This window comes from Hippopotamus amphibius, chromosome 2 (assembly GCF_030028045.1).
Source record: "Hippopotamus amphibius kiboko isolate mHipAmp2 chromosome 2, mHipAmp2.hap2, whole genome shotgun sequence".
NCBI lineage: Eukaryota > Metazoa > Chordata > Mammalia > Artiodactyla > Hippopotamidae > Hippopotamus > Hippopotamus amphibius.
The window spans coordinates 192096817-192115943 of NC_080187.1; the positions used below are offsets into that span (position 1 = coordinate 192096817).

The window sequence follows — 19127 nt, forward strand, 5'->3', positions numbered from 1 at the left end:
AAAGAAATAAAAGGAATCCAAACGGGGAAAGAAGAAGTAAAACTGGCATGTTTGCAGATGACATGATACTATACACAGAAAATCCTAAAGACGTTGTCAGAAAACTACTAGAGCTCATCAATGAATTCAGTAATGTTGCAGAATGCAAAATTAATAGACAGAAATCTGTTGCATGTTTATACACTAACAATGAAAGATCAGAAAGAGAAATTAAGAAAACGATCCCATTTACCATCACATCAGAAAGAATAAAATACCTAGGAATAAATGTACCTAAGGAGGAAAAAGACCTGTACTCTGAAAACTGTAAGGCGCTGATGAAAGAAATCAGAGATGACAAAAACAGATGTAAAGATATACCATGTTCTTGGATTGGAAGAATCAACATTGTCAGAATGACTATATTACCCAAGGCAATCTACAGATTCAATGCAATCCCTATCAAATTGCCAATGGCATTTTCCCACAGAACTAGAACAGAAAATCTTAAAAATTCCAAAATTTGTGTGGAAACAGAAAAGACCCTGAATAGCCAAAGCAAACCTTGAGAAAGAAAAAGAGAGCTGGAGGAATCAGGCTCCCTGACTTCAGAGTATACTACAAAGCTATAGTCATCAAAACAGTATGGTACAAAAACAGAAATACAGATCAATGGAACAGGATAGAAAGCCCAGAAATATACTCATACACTTATGGTCGATTAATCTACAACAAAGGAAGCAAGAATATACAATGGAGAAAAAAGACAGACCCTTCAATAAGTGGTGCTGGGAAAACTAGACAACTACAAAGAATGAAATTAGAACATTTTGTAACAACATATACAAAAATAACCCCAAAATTGATTAAAGACCTAAATGTAAGACTGGATACCACAAAACTGCTAGAGGAAAACCTAGGCAAGACACTCTTAGACATAAATTGCAGCAATATCTTTTTGGACCCATCTCCTACAACAATGGAAATGAGAATAAAAAACAAAACCAAATCAAATTGGACCTAATTAAACTTAAAAGCTTTTACACAGCAAAGGAAACCATAAACAAAACAAAAAAGCAACCCACAGAATGGGAGAAAATATTTGCAAATAATGCACCAGACAAGGGATTAATCTCCAAAATATACAAACAGCTCATACAGCTCAATATCAAAAAAAAACCAAACAATCCAATAAAAAAATGGGCAGAAGACCTAAATAGGCATTTTTCCAAAGAAGACATACAGATGGCCAAAAGGCACATGAAAATATGCTCAACATTGCTAATTATTAGAGAAATTCAAGTCAAAACTATAATGAGGTATCACCTCATACTAGTCAGAAAGGCCATCATCAAAAGACTACAAATAATAAATTTTGGAGAGGGTATGGAGAAAATGGAACTGTCCTACACTGTTGGTGGGAATGTAAATTAGGGCAGCCACTATGGAGAACAATATGGAAGTTCCTCAAAAAATAAAAATAGAGCTACCATATGATCCTGCAATCCCACTCCTGGGCATATATCCAGGGAAAACCATCATTTGAAAAGATACATGCACCCCAATATTCACTGCAGCACTATTTACAATAGCCATGACATAGAAGCAACCTAAAGTCCATTGACAGATGAACAGATAAAGAAGATGTGGTATATACACACAATGGAATATTACTAAGCCATAAAAACAATGAAATAATGCCATTTGCAGAAACATGGTTGGACTTAGAGATTATCATACAAAGTGAAGTAAGTCAGACAGAGAAAGACAAACATCATATGCTATTGCTTATATGTAGACTCTAAAAAAAAAAAAGATACAAATGAATTTATTTGCAAAACAGAAAGAGACTCACAGACATATCAAACTTATGGTTACCAACAGGGAAAGGGGGGTTACAGGAGGGATAACATATACATACTATTGTATATAAAATAGATAACCATAGCACAGGGAGCTATACTCAATATCTTATAATAACTTATAAGGAAAAAGAATCTGAAAAGGAATATAATATATATATTATATTACTTTTACATATATATAAAACTGAATCATGGTGCTATACACCTAAAACTACCATGATATTGTAAATCAACTATAATTTCAAAAAATCTCTCCATATATTTGGTAATTTGAAATTTTAGAGTTATGCTAAATTAAGTTAAATGATAGAAGTTTATTGAATAGCTAGGTCATTCCCAAATAAAATAAGATACTGAAACTTTAATTACTGAACATTGACTTCCTTTTACAGAGAAACTAAAGGTATTTAGAATTATTAATAAATATGTTTTGTGCCATACAGATATTTTCTATAAGAAAGCACATTTTTAGAATTTATTATTGGTATTTTTGTTTGCCAATCTACAGAATGTTAATGTAAAAGACAGTTCATAATTGGCTTACTTCTTAGTTTTCATTAGCAATTAAGGTTTTTAAGAGTTAAGGATTCTAACTTAAACATGTAATTAAAGTTACTAGAAATAATAAAGGAAACATTTAGTATACAGTAGCAAAGTAGGATGTATATTTTCAGTAAAAGAAGGTACGAGGGGTGGGATTGCATTTTGTTAAGTGAAAATAAAGTAATTTTGTCCTAGAGTTGATTGTTTCTGGATGGGAAAAAAAAAGGACAAACTAATATGAGCACAGAGAGTTATGGAAGGTTTTTTGAAAAGGGACCCTGAGAAAATAGTTTTGTGCATAGTCAGGACTGGCTAAGTTTAGAATAAATTTAATAGAGCAAATAAATTTTAAATGTAAGCTGGTATAAAAGCTGAATTTTGTTTTTCTCTCTGTTAAGAGGACAAAGTTTTCTTAAAATGTCAATCTGCTGGGCTTCCTAGGTGGCGCAGTGGTTAAGAATCCGCCTGCCAATGCAGAGGACACGGTTTTGATCCCTGCTCCAGGAAGATCCCACATACTGTGGAGCAACTAAGCCCGTGTGCCAAAAAATAAATAAATTAAAAAAAAAAAGTAAATTGTTTAAAAAAAAAAAGTCAATCTGCTTTTGATAATGGAATTTAAGTTTCTTTATCTTTTAAATGATTTATTCAGTATTTACTTTTGAAATCTTTTATTGTCACTTTGGTTAAGTGAAGAAGTATTGTTTAACAGTGACCTATGATCCTATTTGACAAGGTATTTTAAAACTTTTCTGATATTTTTTGACAAACTTCCTAAATCAAATTCTAATGAAGTTCCTTTGACCTCTAGCTAACTTTGAGATGCTTCAAATGGCCCCTGACATTTCAAGGAGAGAGATTAAGCTAATTTGGTTCATTTGGTGTGCTAAATTGCTATGTTGCATGAGTAAATGTTATTAATATATAAGTATTCTAGAAATTATATGGAATTCCTAAAAATATGGTATGTCTTGGTAAAATGTATCAGTCATAATTCTAGTTATTATCCTAAAACGCTGTATATCACAGGAGTAACCAAGTTTCTTTGTCAACTGCATTGTAATCAGGTCTTCAACTGTGCATTTTTAAGTCTTTTATCATTCATAGTTTTGTTTTACTCTGATGTCTTTGCAAAAATGCTTCTCCTTCAAGAAGATTCATAGCAAGAACTTTTTGACAAGTACAGGTTTCTGATAACTTTCAGATCATACACTGAACTGGGTGAAAAGTTAAAGAATTCTGTAGGAAAACCTGATAGCTTCATAAAACAATTAACAAAAAGATCTGTGGGACTTCCTTGGCAGTCCAGTGGCTAAGACTCCACACTTCCACTGTAGCAGGCATGAGTTTGATCCTTGGTCAGGGAACTAAGACCCCACATGCCACATGCCATGGCCAAAAGAAAAAAAAAAGGATTTGTTACATAAAACTGAGTGAACTGGTGAATATGGCTATAATTTTTATGGTTTCTGTCTGAAATATTACTGGCTTTTAACCTGTGTTTTCCAAATATAAGGAAACCCATTTCCTAATTATGACCTAAAACAATTTTGGAAATTATAGCTTTGTAAGAAGTACTGAAACATTTATCCTTCCTCACTACCTGATCCTTCCAGAGATTGAAGACTCTTCAGTTCATAGAAGCTTTATTAGGTAAATTCGGAAGACCACCTTCTAACAGGTGCAGGAATCTCAAGGTATTTTGGAGACCTCAAAAAAGGAGGAATTCACCCAAAGCTACACATATCACCTGCAAAATCTGTGACAAGCCCTTGCTGTGGTTTTCCTGGCCTTGAGAGGCATTTAAAAAAATCAGTGAGATTCCTTATTAAAAAGTTCCAGCAAAGCCAATTTAAAAAGAGCTTGTATGATCAGTTACACTTACACAAATCATCAGGCCACTTTGATTGAAAGTCTTAATTTGTCTATATTTGGTAGAAATGAGGATAATTATATTGAAAAAAGATTATACTTCAGTGAATATTAAATTCTAGTTTAGTTAATTATGGCCTGCATTTATTAAGTCTCACTTTCCAGATAGCTCCTTGATGTTATATTACTGTAAAATTTAATTGAATTATTAACAGGACACTCTAAGCTTGTTTCTGAAGCTCATCTCAGTAATCTGTCTTTAGATGAAGATTGGATGCTCCATTGCCTGCAACCAGGAGGTTATACATAATGGAAAAGACATCATTTAAAGAACTATCTCCAACCTAAATGGAAGGACCCTTATCAGGTGCTCCTAACTAGCTCATGCACAGTAAAACTGAAGGGAATTGACTCTTGGATTAATATTTCCCAGTTAGAAAGGGCCCCTGAACTGGATGGGCTATAGAGATGACTACCAACCTCAAACTCATCTTAAAAAGCCACTCAAACAGAGGAGAACCTATACTCACACCAGGACGAAGAAGACGATGACATCAGAAGTAGACAGCTGTCCAGAGATGCCAGACCTGACCCATATGATCATTTGTAGTTTTTTGGGGGTGCATGATCCTATGCTAGTTTTAAAAATCATTCTAATTGTTGGGTTTGTGGTCAATTACCTGTGTCTAGAACTTCTGGTTTACCTTGGTAGATTTCACCTCTCTAAGGCTCTAACTGGATGGCCCTTGGGAAATTTATTCTAGAAGGAAGAAGTTATAGTTTTGTTTAGGCCATTACTGATGTTACTAGATGAGACTCCCTCACTTGGCCAATCAATTATACTTGCTCTGACCATCGCCATAAATACAAATTTTCTCTTAAAGTTACTCAAGTGCAATCAGAACAACAAGCAAAATTTTGACAAAAAAATATAACCTCCCTCACCTGTAGCATGGATTTATGTGGCTAACACCAGGCTATGATCATTTAAGTTTAAGGCCCCCCTTATGTTGGGAACAATCAAACCACACTCAGGATAAGCAGCCTAATAATACTAGGAAATTGGGCTGGGTACCTTATGAAAAATTCCTGTGTATCATTTCCCTTAAAGATAAGAATTGTCACAGAACAGACTAAGTCAGATGACCTGGTGATATACTGGGCCACACCTAATGGAAATTCTTGACTTAAATTCTTACTTATGACTTTAATAATACTACTAGCTATATTGCTTGTATACTGCCTATTTTACAAGCTTGCTGTTTCTTATATTATTAAATGTGTGACTGAGCCTTTGGTAAAAGGATGACTAACTAGGTGACTTGAAGCAAGTAACCAGTTATATAGTTCTATATAAGATCAATGATTGTAATAGTGTAACTCTAGATATGGGAAGAAGCAATAAGAGGGAACCATTTTCTGGACCATAACAGATTAGTAAGACAGGTGGTTCAAATACCTTTGGCTACTATTAATAGGACTTAGTTCAATAATAGCACATTGAGTGGCCTATCAACGAAATCCTTGCCTGACCTAGAAATAAGCATTTCTAGCACTGTGGGACAAAATGGTCAGAAAATGCCTCCCAAACCATGGTCGAATTTATGACCATGAGGGGGCGCTGTCACGACAAATTATTGCTTGCCATCCAACTCTACAAGAATGACGTCACTAGCTACTACAGTCGCTGACCTTCAACACACTCTGAAAGGAGTTCAGAGCAGAGATCAAGAATGAAGCACTCTATGCTCTGGGAAAAACTGGCAGAACAGGCCTTCACATAGTTAGATACTTTCAGGAGAAAATTTTATGAGCCTGATTGCTTGCATCTTCTTATATCTAGAAAAGCACTAAAATCATTAATGGAGACATCTGCTCCTCATGACCGGCAGCAAACTTCTGCCAAAATGTGTGCTCGATTGCACGTATTCCCGCTTCACTATATCATATATCTACTGACCTCCCCACCCCAACCTCTAGGGAGCAGCTCCTCAGAGCGTAGAAGCTGTCTCCCAGGGTGTAGTCCTCGTTTGGCCCCAAATAAAACTTAACTCACAACTCAAAACTTAACTCACAAGCTTTTTTTTGTTTGTTTGTTTCAGTCAACAAGAAGAATAGTAATTCAAATCCAGGTATGTGACTGCAAAGATACCATCTGAATCCTGAAAACCCTTCACAGGCCACTTGTTCCATATTACCTCTAAACACCATATCCTCTCATACTGTACATAGCTAGTAGTTTTTAGCAATTTCTCACTTAATATTTATTTGCTGTTTCTTAGTATTTCTTAGTAGTTCCAATTTTTTTCCCTCTTTTTTCAGTACATAGGCTTTGCTATCTTCTTGCTCCCATAACACTTTGTATATGTCATTTAACTTGTGAACTCTCAAAAATGAATTGCTAATGAGAAGAGTGAATCATTTTCCATGTTTGGTTTCCAAGATTGCTTACTTTGAAAAAATAGGTTTCCAAATATTAACTTGCTTTAAATGATTACCCATACAAACCCCACCTCCATAAACTTTATCTTAAATTAAAAATAAAAGCCTGCCAAGTTAAAGCACATAAATAGCTCTTTTAAAATTACTGGATAAAAGTTTAAATTACCAGAGGTTGCATCATTATGGGTTATTTGAGAATTGTTCGTTCTTCTATAATATGAAGTTATTCTCATAGGAATACTGATTAGAATAGAAACCAGATGTGTTTTTCAAGACTAGACTGAAAAAAATGACAAACAAGTAGAAAATTAATATAAGAATGACCTAAGGATGTTTCTAGAAACTTGAAGCATGGGTATAATAGAAAAAGTGTTTGTGTGTATTTGTGTGTGTGTATGTGTGTGCACGCACACACACAGGAGAGAGACACAGACAGAGAGAGAGACAGAGAGAGAGAAAGAGAGAGATGAAGCAGAAAAGGAAGAAGAATTTAAAAAGTAGAGGAGAAAAATGCAGAGAGAAAGGGAAGGAAAATGAATAGGATAAGATAAGAAACAGTTTCAGAATTAAAAACAGAAGGAAAAAAACTCTTAAATCTTGGTAAATATTTGGTATCACCAAGGAAATAGCATAATTGAATTTTTACCTATAGACCAAAAAAATGAAAAAGAAAAAATCAGGGACAAGATGGTCTTTCAGCATAAAAGGAATAAATTACTAAAAAGATGAGGACTATTGTTGAAAGAAAAAAAAGCCCCCTTTAAATTTAAAATATGACATGATCTTGGTATGGTAAAATGATCCAGAAGTTTTATATTTTTCATCCCTTCTCTTCCACCTTTGTGAAGGAGGAAAAGAACAATAATATTTCTGATGTTTTGAATTTGCTTCTTGATTTTTATATTTGATTATATTAGAAATACAGTGTATTTACTACTACAATGTGTTGACATGCTGAGTGGAGTAAATGGAATGGAAGGCATAAAGAAGGCAATCAAAGGAAGGGAGGAGTACACCCTACATAATTTCATCACCGTTTTTGAATTAGTCTTTAATCACCCCTTCAGTTATACTAAGAGCCAGTGTTATTCTTTTTTTTTTTAAGTTCCAAAAATTATTTCTTTTCTTTTTTTTTTTAAATTATTTTTGGGGGTACACCAAGTTCAATCATCTGTTTTTATACACATATCCCCATATTACCTCCCTCCCTTGACTCCCCCCCCACCCTCCCTTGAGTCCCCCCCACCCTCCCCATCCCAGTCCTCTAAGGCTAAGTCCTCTTTTTAATTTTATTTATCCTAGGCAAAAATAATAAAGTGAATGCTATTCTAAGAAAACATCCTATTTTAGAATAATTTAAAATACGGTAAACTTCGTTCATTTGGAGTCCCTTAATTCAGAATTTGTTACCATTCAAATTGAGTTTGCATCGAAGCTTATCTTTTTGCTTTGCAGATATTTCCAAGATAGCACAAATTAGTAGCACAAATCAGTTGTAAAGGGAGATTTGAAAACATTTAAGAGAGAAAGCAATTTTCAAACATCTTTCAGTACTTTCATATTCACATTTGCAGATAAGTTAATAAGCTATTTCCATATTTTTCTTATTGATTCAATTAAGCGAGGTAACAGTTTGATTTATTACACATATAGTTCTTGGCATTAATAAACAGTATTTCTTTCAAAATATACTATAACTTTTGATTTTTACTAATTCAGCAGTTCTCTAAACTCATGAAACAATGCTTCCAACTTCCAAGCTTCTTAGGCTAGGAAATCAACAATATAATCGTGTGCAGCCAAAAAATTCTATTAGAAAAAAACAGTCAGTCTTTTGTTGTTCTTCTGGCTACTATCAAATGACTGATATAACTGTCTTCTTTAACTTCACCAATTTCGCTTGGCATTATATAATAAAAGTTTAGTTTTTGACCTTTATTTTTTGTATAATTCACTGTGGCTATATTATATGCTGATATGAACTACTCTACTACAGCATTTCTCTAGAATATAAAAGCAATTTTCTTCTAGGTAAAATACCCAGAGAGAGTACTAAGTATTGATTTCTTTTTAAATTGCCAACATTGTTATTAAAAACTTCTTTTTCAGTGTCATAAGAATTGACTGAACTGTACATAATATTTTGTATCTTTTGACAACTTTGAAACCCATTTATGGCGGAAACCAAAGAATAAAACTGCTTTAGGCTTCTATGGTAAGGTCCCATAATATATCTTGCCTTCTGATAGTTTCATGCTTTACGGTACTGGGGCCTTTGACATTCTGGTTGTCAGAAATACTCTTAATTAGGAAAATGAGGGAGGATAGCCTTTGTTTAACATTTTTGTTTAATACTCTACGAGAAAAGTTTTCTTTTTGCACCAGAGTACCCTAAAAAGAGATTTTATTTCTAATTCCACACTTTTGTGGTAATTGATTTGCAAGATGCTTACTGGTTCTCATTTAAAGGAAGTGAGAGGTCCAGACCCCTCTGATACAGAATGGATAGGGTTTTGGGTTATAGCATTCCTCTCACCTAAACTTTCCAACTGCCCGATTTTCACCTCTACTGCTGGTCCTCTTCCAGTATTTCTTAGCTCTACAAATGACACCACTATATACCCTGTTAAAAATGTCAGACATCTGGAATTTAACCTTGACTTCTTCCTGCCTCACACTGAATCTATCACCAAGCTTTGTCTCCAAGATTTATCTGCCCACTTCTTTCCCTCTCCCTGCCATAATCCTACTCTAAGGTATCAATCAACATCTTCAAACTGGATTACGGCCACAGCCTCCTAACTGGCCTCCTTACTTCAACTTTTGCCATCCTCCAAACCATTCTCAGAAAGTTTTCAGGATGATGACATTAGTCATTAATTACCAACCCTTATACTTAGGATCAAATCCAAAGTCCCCACTGTTGGTATCAAGATCCTACACACATTGCTTTCATACCATCTAACTTTCCCCTTGTTAACTCTGTTTCAGTTATACTGTCATTTAGTTTCTAGAACACACCAAGCTCATTTTCACCTCAGAGCCTTTGTTTCCCCTGCTACCTTTGCCTGGAATGCATTACCTCCACTTCTGATTTCCTCTTGTCCTTCAGATCTCAGCTTAAACGTCACCTCCTCAGAAAGATCTTTCGTGACCAGATTTAAACCATCCCTCTCCTCCTTTCTCCTTCATGTTGTTTGCTACCATAGTACTTATTTATTTCCTCCAATATAATCAGAATTCTTTTTATATGTGTATAATCTGTCCCATCGCCATAATTTAAGCTCCATGAAGTCAGGGACCTTGCTTATCTTATTGAACAGTATAGCTCCATCATATTGAATACTACCTAAGTACACAGTAAGGATTGATTTGAAGCAAGTAGCTGAGTTCATCAAGGACCAAAGATTTTATGGCATCATTGAAAGCTCAATATGTAAAATTTCAAAGGAAATATCTGATAATTGCTTACATGACTCTTGGGTTCCTCACCAGACTGAAGATATAGGAGAGAAGAAAGAGAGATGAGGAGTGGAGGCAGAAAGGGAGGGAGAGGGAGAAGGAGAGAGAGCATTTGTGAGGAGGATTTCTTCTCTGTTAGTCCCTTTCCCTACCAAGAGATGTGAGGAGCAGGTGAATCTCCTGTTACCTTAAATCTAGTGAGACAGGTGTGTTTGGGAAGTGTTGATCATCACGGAGGATATTGGGAGCAGAAGTCCCCATCTTAGAAAAAGAAGACTAGAATTTTATTCAGGAAATCTGGAGGTGTTACTGAATACTTTAGAGCAGAAAAATCACATGGTTACAACTGTGCTTTAGGAAGATTAACCTGATAGCAACACATAAAATGGATTGGAGGTTGGAGAGGGGAGATGAAAAGGAGACGGGTTAGGATAGAACTGACATGAGAGATAACAATTACTTGACTTAGGATGTGAAGGTAATAACCAATAGGAGGAAACGGGGTGGAAGAAATTGTAGTGGTAGAATTGATAATTTTTGGAATTGATTAGAGGGAGAACTCATTATGACTGAGTTAACATTAAATACCATTGAAGGAAGAACACGAGTAATATTTAAAGATAGCAAGAATGTCTAGTTTGAAAAGAAAGCCAGGGAGAAGTATGAACCTCCTTTCTCTCATGCATAAGTTATTCTGTTAACTACGGACCTAGATTTTAACAGATGCCTGTCTTTTTGTGAACGTATCTTTATACCAAAGATGTTGGACTCCATAACTTTCTTTTTCTTTACTGCTGTAATTATCTCTATTCTACCTCCTTCTCCCACTTTTGAAAAGTTTATCTAGGGCTGTAAATTCACGGTTTTAGAGCTAATGAATGAAAAATTAAATCAATTTTGTAAGTAACACCCTGACATCCACGAAACATTAAAAAAACTGCTAGTTTTACTCCTCATTTTGCTATGTAGGCAATGAATATCGGACCAGAGAATGACAATTTAAAGCAAAGAATGTAATAACCCTAATTGCACAGAGTATTTGTTGTTGTTCATAATGTTTTCCTACGGGTGAAGCAAAACTCTCTCCCTAGCCATTATAACGATTTCCAACTGTTAGAGTGGCACTAGGCTGTCAAAAACAGGCATTAATATATAGCCCTGAATTAAGGAGACTGATTCTTTGCTAAAGTTAAGCATTAATTTAAGGGGAGTCAAGGCAATCAAGAGTAAATTATATAATGTAACTTCATCATACAGGAAATAAAAAAGAGATAGGAACTCTAGAGATCTTGCTCCAGGTCTAAAGTCGCTTAGTAAGTTAAAAAAATATAATTTCAAGAACTTGAATTCTAGATTAGCATTTTAGATAACGTTTTATAAATATAAAATTAAATAAAACAAATTTTTATAGACTCAGAGACACAAAGAGCCTAGATACATTTGCAAAGTGAGATATTTATATAGTTGAGTCACAGGCACACCGCAATTTTGAGCATATGACTCAGGCTTTGTATCTTATATACAGTTAGTTTTAAAATGTTAGGGCACAAGAGTAAGCACAAAGTTTGCGTAACTGAAGATTTATAGGAACCTCAGGCTTGCTCAATAACATTTGGGATTTTACTCCAGAGTTTAAATTATTGTCTTCCACCAGGCCTCTAAGGTCTGTAAGCAGACATGCCTGTATTCCAGCTTCCTATTACACTTAGAATAAATCCAAACTCCTATTACCATGACCTTCAAACTTCTTTATGATCTGGCTCCTTTTACTTTTTCAGTTTCACTAATCTCTCACTACTTTCCCCATTGCTCATGTACTTCATTCACATTGGCCTTCTTCCTGTTCTAGGCAGCTCAAGTTTACCTCCTCAGGTGGGCCTTTTTAACTTAAAGTAGGTCCCTCTACCCATTTACCCCCTACCTTCTATCTCCTTGAACACCTTCTTTGTATCCTGCCCACACCCACCCTGCCTCCACCATACACACATGCCAAAGATCAGCGTGTTTATGCTCTCTCACTGGAATGCATACTCTTTAAGTGCAAAGACCACTTCTAGAATATTCACCATTGTATCTCCACAAGTCCAGTAGCTATTTGGTAGGTATTTGTTACGTGAATGAATCAAGGAAGTGAGTAACATTGGTTGTATGGCATGATCCACAGTTGAGACTGAATTTGTGACATGGGGCTAACAGAAGAAAGATGAAGATAAATTCACAGTGTAGTGATAGTGGTGGGAATGTAATGGAAACACATCTTGGACCACAATCTCAAATATGCAAGGGATAACCTATAACTTTATGTTTATAGATCAACCTAGCTTCAGCTTTGAGAATTTCAAGCCCCCCCACCTCACTCCCCCAGTTAGTGGAAAACTTATGTCAATTATTCTTGGGTTCCCCTCTTCTGCTTCGAGATAGAATTCAAGGGTTTTATTCAGGGCCAAGGCAAGGGCCTCTGGTTGTTGGATCGTTTGTCTACTCTGTTTACTTCTGGGTATTCAATGACTCTGATCACACAGTTCCTTCAGGTCTGGGTTCTCTGCTCTTGCAGATTTCTTTTAAAACATGAGAAATCTTTATGAGGGGTGCTTATGGGCCTGTCTGTTTAGACACATGGGCAGTCTTTACTCTCTGGAGCTTTGCTGCTTCTGTTGTGTACTGTGTGTTACCAGAATGTAGAGCTTGGCTCTCCAAATAGACTTTTCTCTATGCTGCCTGATCTCGGGACTCTACCTTCTCTGGGATGCTTCTCAAAGGCACTTTTATATTTCACTTCCTTTCAGGGCATTTAGCACAACTTTTTGAAGCAGATTCAGGCTTTAGCCAAGTGGGGAAGTGTATATGACTTTTTTTTCTCCTCCCTCTTTCTTTTCCAGTCACGAAGTTTGGCTATCTTTTTGAAAATATGAAGAACAGAAAAAATATGATAAATGAACATGATTTAATATTTCTTAAACTTATTCTGCTAACAGGAATTGAATAAGTTTGGGTCAGAACAGAGGCATGGAGTGCAAATCTGATTGTGTCACTCTTCTGATTAACATAGCCTAATGGCTTCCTGTTGCACTCAGGATAAAGATCAGACTCCGTTACACAGCCCAGCAGGACCCTGCTTGCCTCTCCAGCCTCTTCACACACCAAAGTCCCTCTCATTCTCTCTCCCAGAGCCCACTGGTGTTTCATTGTTGAAAGAACCCCCACCCCCCACCCCACCCTTCAAATTGTAGCTCTACTGGCATTACCACAGGGAAACTCTCCCTACCACCACTTGTTGTAGACACTCATAGCACCATGTGTACTTTCTTTATAGTATTTCTCCATGGTGGTCACTTTCTCTCATCAGATGAGAAATGTAAGAGATAACTATAATGAAATGCCTTTTTCATCTGTCAGATTAGCAACCCCCCCAAAGTTTGACAATATACTATATTGAGCAGGCACTCTATGTACTATGAGTGGGAGTATAAAACTAGTACAACTTCTGTGGAGAGTAAGTTGGCAATATCTATCCAAATAATAAATATATATATCATTTGACCCAGACAAACTCTGGAAATGAATCCTACTTGCACAGTCAAAAATGATATAACTTTATTCATTGAAGCAGTTCTATTTTTGTAATAGAAGAAGACTGGGAAAAAATTAAATGTTCAGCAATAGGAAGCTAGTCAAATACGTTGTGCTATGCTCACTCAATGGAGTACTATACAGCTGTAAAAAAGTGAGGCAACTTCCTAAATACTGAGATGGGAAGATTTTCTATTTTTATTAAGTAAAAAATGCAACATGTAGAACATTGCATAAGATATGCTACCGCTTTTATAAAAAGAGAAAAAGTAAACAAATGTATACACACACATATGTGTTCAATTTGCCTATATATATATAGGAAACTGGAAAGATACATCAGAAACTAATAACACATGATTACCCATATTTCAGGGAGAGGATAGAAACTAGGAGGATGAGGAACAGGATAGGATGTAAAAATGTAAAGTGATGAAAATATGTAATGATGTTGCCTTCTACTGATTACATTATACATGATTATGAATGTGGCATAGGTTTAAAGTTAATGACTGAAATGCAAAATTCATTAAACAAAATTATTTTCTATCATTTACCTCTTCATGAAGTAGGGATATAATGGAAGTTGCTTAAGCAAAACTAGGTGGTTAATCATTACTTTAACAACTGCCTATGTTTTTACGATATTCACTGAAATACATTCTTTGTATTATTTTCATATATTCTATCGCCAAATCAAACTAGACAAGTATTAGGCATTGTTTCTTTTTGAAGAACCCAGGTGCTAATCTTTACTTACTAAAGACATTTTTTTTAAAAAAGCAATTTTTAGCAATAGATGCAAGAATCCCTTGTTTTACAAATTTAATCCTTTGTTTTATAAATTTAAAGCTCAAGAGATGGAGGTGTTTCCAATTAAAAATGAAGTTAACTCAATCTGGAAAAAACAAAAGAGACACTTCTGCAAAGTATTTTTTGTGCTTAGCCTATCATTATATGTACATTAAAACAAGAGCAATAAATACTTGTCAATGTTATCACTAGTAAGAACTTAAAAAAACCCAGAGGGTTACCCCATCTAGAGATATCTAAGTTACTCTTGTTTCTGGAGAATCCCTCTTGAAATACAGTAAGGGCTAAGTGAGGCTCTTCATTACAGCTGCAGTGGTAGTGAAACAGGTTGTAGATCCATCTTGAATTAATTATTCTCCATTATGTAAACTGATAACCAAAGGATGTAAATATAGTTCCCTTGTTGAGATTTAATCCATTCATTAATATTACTGGTATCATACTTTCAAATCATAAAGTACAATGCCATCTAATGAACTTAAGAGTGCATACAATTTCATACTTTGTTTCCAATTTTACAATTAACCCTATATAGCAGATTTTAAAAAGGCACTAGGCACTTTTTATCAAAAAACAATCCATTTTTAAATTTAAGTCTTGAGCATTTAATTAGCAATTTTTGACTTCTGATCTATTCACTTCTTAGTATAAAATCTGTGGGGTCAATGTGGAACAGATGAATTTAGTAGCTTTTGAATATCTTTACATGTGATCTAATAATTTTCATTTCTTTAGAAGAAATATCCAAATCTTAGGAATTCTGATCCTGCTCATTATTGTTGCCTACAAAACTAATGGAGGTATTATTCAGCTCACAGTAGCATCACACTTTCTTTTTTTCTCCTTTTCTTCCCTTTAGAGAAATACATGATGGAATATTTTTGTAGCCATCTAGTTTTCAACAGAGGCAATTATAGAAGGGGCATCCTCTTCTGCTCTAATAAACTTAGAAATGTTATATTTGGTGCCTAAAGAGTATCTGAGTATGTTTAAACTATGCATGTTTAAACTTGATTCTGTTCCCCAAAAGCATAGACACAAAGGGAAATCCCATAAATTATAATACAACTGAATGTACTTAATTTTCTTTTCCTATTTGGTCTGCATGCACCACCTGGTGGTAAAGTAGTGCATTTCAAGTGCAGTGTGTGTGTGTGTGTGTGTGTGTGTGTGTGTGTGTGTGTGTGTGTTGAGGGTATTAACATGGGAAAGAGAATTTTAATATGTATTTCTAAATACTGATTTAGATTAACAATGCAATTATTTTGCAACAAATATCTAATAAAACACTAGAATGCTACTATATACATGCTAGAACAGGAAATAAAGGGAAGAATAACTCACGTTGGAAAGCAAAAGAGCATTCTCTTATTTACATGAGTTATATCTCTTAAAATTCCATCCTTAAATTAACATTTATTTATTGCATTAACCTTATTGAGGGCAAGAGTCAAACATTGATAACCAATATAATACCATATAAACTTTTATTTATTTTTAACTTTTAAGAATAATACTTTTAAAAGTATGTATCCTCTTCCTTATCTTAGTAGTTGGTGTAAGCAACAAGTCACAGAGTTTTAAAACTACAAAGCACCATGGAATCATCTAGACTAATTTTACAAATATAGCAGCTGAGATTCAGATTGTCAGGTGACTTGCCCAGGTCATACTGGTAATGAGTGGCCCAACTCAAATAAGAACATTATTATTCTTACTCTCAGTCTAGTAACATAAGATATAGAATTATACTCATGCAATGCTGAAATATTTCTGTATGAAGAGATATACCCCTAACTCAGCTATAATCATTCTTGAAGACACTAAGAGGTGAATTAATACACATTAGCAGTTTCATTCTAACATTCTGAACACAAAGGAGTTACAGTAGAAATGCCTGCATCATAAAGCTATGTAAAAGCTTTCCTATTAAAAAATCCCTCTTATATATATGTTCAAAGGAATATTTTCAACTTATATATAACTTCTATGTTATAAGACAATCTAAAAAATCCCCTTTCCCCTTCTAATTGCTTCAGAATCAGAGATTTGTTTCTACAAAGGAGGTACCCATTTGTAGATCTGAGCATAAACCATGGTCATAGCTCCCTCTCATGACCATTGAATGAATACTATACAAGCCTCCTTTATTCTCACTGTTGTATTCAACGAACAGCTCACTGGTTAAGTTTTAATTGCTTCCAATGAGGTCAGCAAAGGTATTTATCGAAAAGCCCTGAATAAAAGGCTGCACACACACACACACAAGCTCACACGCGCTCACACACACAGAGAAAATCCTCTGGCCTGTTGATTTATGGAAACAATTATGATTCTGCTGGAGAATTTCTCAGCTGAGAAATAGTTTGTAGCTACAGTAGAGAGGCTCAAGTCGCAGAGGGCAGACAACAGACATGGAATTCTTGTGCATCCAGCTGTTATCAACAGAACAAGTAAGTGACTGTTGTTTGTCTTTAAAAATAATGCTGAATATTTGTTAGTAGTTTTTCTCTTTTTCTGGCTTTAGTACTGAGGGGAAAAGTAAAATTACTAGATTTTTGAGCTGTGTGATTATCTAGAGTAATTCTGCTTTAGAACTTACATAAAGATAAGATTGAAATTCTCCAGAGCAACACTGACCTTTAACTAGAGAAATGTGGGCAGTTCAGGAGAAAATAACTGACAAACCACAAACGTGAAAGAATATAATAAAGAAATCTAGGGAAAAGCATTTATATTTTGTCAATAGTAATTTTAGAACTTAGTTTAAATCGATAGCTCTAATTGCAGGATGTTTCTTCTCAAATAGGAACTGGAATGAATGATACAGTCATATTCCGATTTGTCTCTACCAATGCATAACTTTTGTAAACCTACATATAGAACGGTAAAGACTTGACATCCTCTGTGAAAGCTGTTTTAAATGTACCTTCACAGTATGAATCACACAGTATGCTATAATAGTATTTACACACTGAAATTTATACATATAACTTTTCATCTTCTTCTCTCTCCTCCCTCCCCATTCTTAATCTCTCATTGCAAACAGAAGTCCAGTAGCAAACAGCATCGCAGCAACTGAGCTTATTACAACCTGTTTTTATAAGGATATACCAACAGAGAGCTATTTAAGGAGGAATCCTATATTGTTATCAAGAATTAAAAGGATAAGGCTAACAATTTGGAGAGTGCAACTACTTTTTTTTTTAAATCAGTGTACAGTTCACAGATAGGAAGAGGTCAATGACCTAGGAGCAACCATCAACTCAAGATTTAATTTTCATTATGTTATTCATGAACACCCGGGGCACTATACTATAATGCGCAAATGGATACTGACATGGATCCTGCCAAGTTTGCTCTACAGATCATGCTTCCACATTATCTGTCTAGTGGGCACCATATCTTTAGCTTGCAATGACATGACTCCAGAGCAAATGGCTGCAAATGTGAACTGTTCCAGCCCCGAGCGACACACAAGAAGTTATGATTACATGGAAGGAGGGGATATAAGAGTGAGAAGACTCTTCTGTCGAACACAGTGGTATCTGAGGATTGATAAACGAGGCAAAGTCAAAGGGACCCAAGAGATGAAGAATAATTACAGTAAGTAATTTTTTTTTTATTTACAACACAGCTTATGAATTTAGCAATCTCTGAAAGGATGAATTTTCAAGTGACAGGTTTTATCAGTTTCCTTTTTTTTGAAAAAATATTAAATATAATTTTCTATTGATTCTAAATCGGGATACTGAAACTATGTTCCTAAAAATATCTCCTGGAATAGGGCAAAGCTACTAATATTCCAGTTGAAGCTGACAACCCAAGCTGATCTGAAAATATGTTTTCCATGTCCTAAGCTCAAAATGCTCATATGTTAAGCAAAATGTAAATGCTATTATTCATACTGAAATGTGATTTATTGTTTTCTAGCAAAACTCATTAGGAACTCTTCACAGTACTCAGTAAATGCTCACCAAAAATGACTTACCATTAGTCTGAGGAATAGATAACTTTTTTGAATGATTTGATTTCCCTTGAAAAAATATTTCCATGGTGTGAAATACTGAATTGTACTAAAAAATGCATTCAGTGACTTGTGCAGTTGTATATAGTTTTAAAACAGAAGGGAATCTGTAGTATCCTCATCTGTTCATGTCTTAATGAGCTTGTATTTGATTGCTTAAGAATTTACCTAGGCACAAAAATAGGTTCCTTCTAATATTTTCTTTATCTAATATTCTATGCCATAAAGGTTCCATGTTACTTAAAGAGAAATGTAAATGTGAAGGAGGAAATAAAAGTGAGTTGGAAGAGATGTTAATTCCATGATTTAAATGTAAATGATTACATTTTCCTTACGTTTTCCTCAAGAATCAGTTATTCTTTTCATGCTGATATATCAGGGATGGATTTATCATTTAGCAGTTATGATTAGTAATCAATTTCAAAAGTATTAAATTTTATGGGGTATAAAATATCAATACACACCTGAACATATACATTAAGAATTTAAAATCCCTGAGTGCAAGGAAATTTTGTTTGTATAACTAGCACTTGAAAAATGTTATCATATCATTT

The 19127-nt window shown here is 34.8% G+C and overlaps 2 protein-coding genes across 2 annotated transcripts in view; one reads left to right on the top strand and one right to left on the bottom strand.

Annotated features, from left to right (window-relative positions):
- Positions 1 to 19127, bottom strand: part of FAM227B (family with sequence similarity 227 member B) — a 170638-nt gene that overhangs the window by 23061 nt on the left and 128450 nt on the right. The window lies entirely within an intron of this gene.
- The window catches only part of FGF7 (fibroblast growth factor 7), a 62125-nt gene continuing 59767 nt past the window's right edge, over positions 16770 to 19127 (top strand). The window contains exons 1-2 of the mRNA XM_057722720.1: positions 16770 to 16999; positions 17596 to 18152. Of these exons, the coding sequence (XP_057578703.1) occupies positions 17867 to 18152 (286 nt within the window). The 5' untranslated portion in view covers positions 16770 to 16999; positions 17596 to 17866. The remainder of the gene's footprint in view (positions 17000 to 17595; positions 18153 to 19127) is intronic.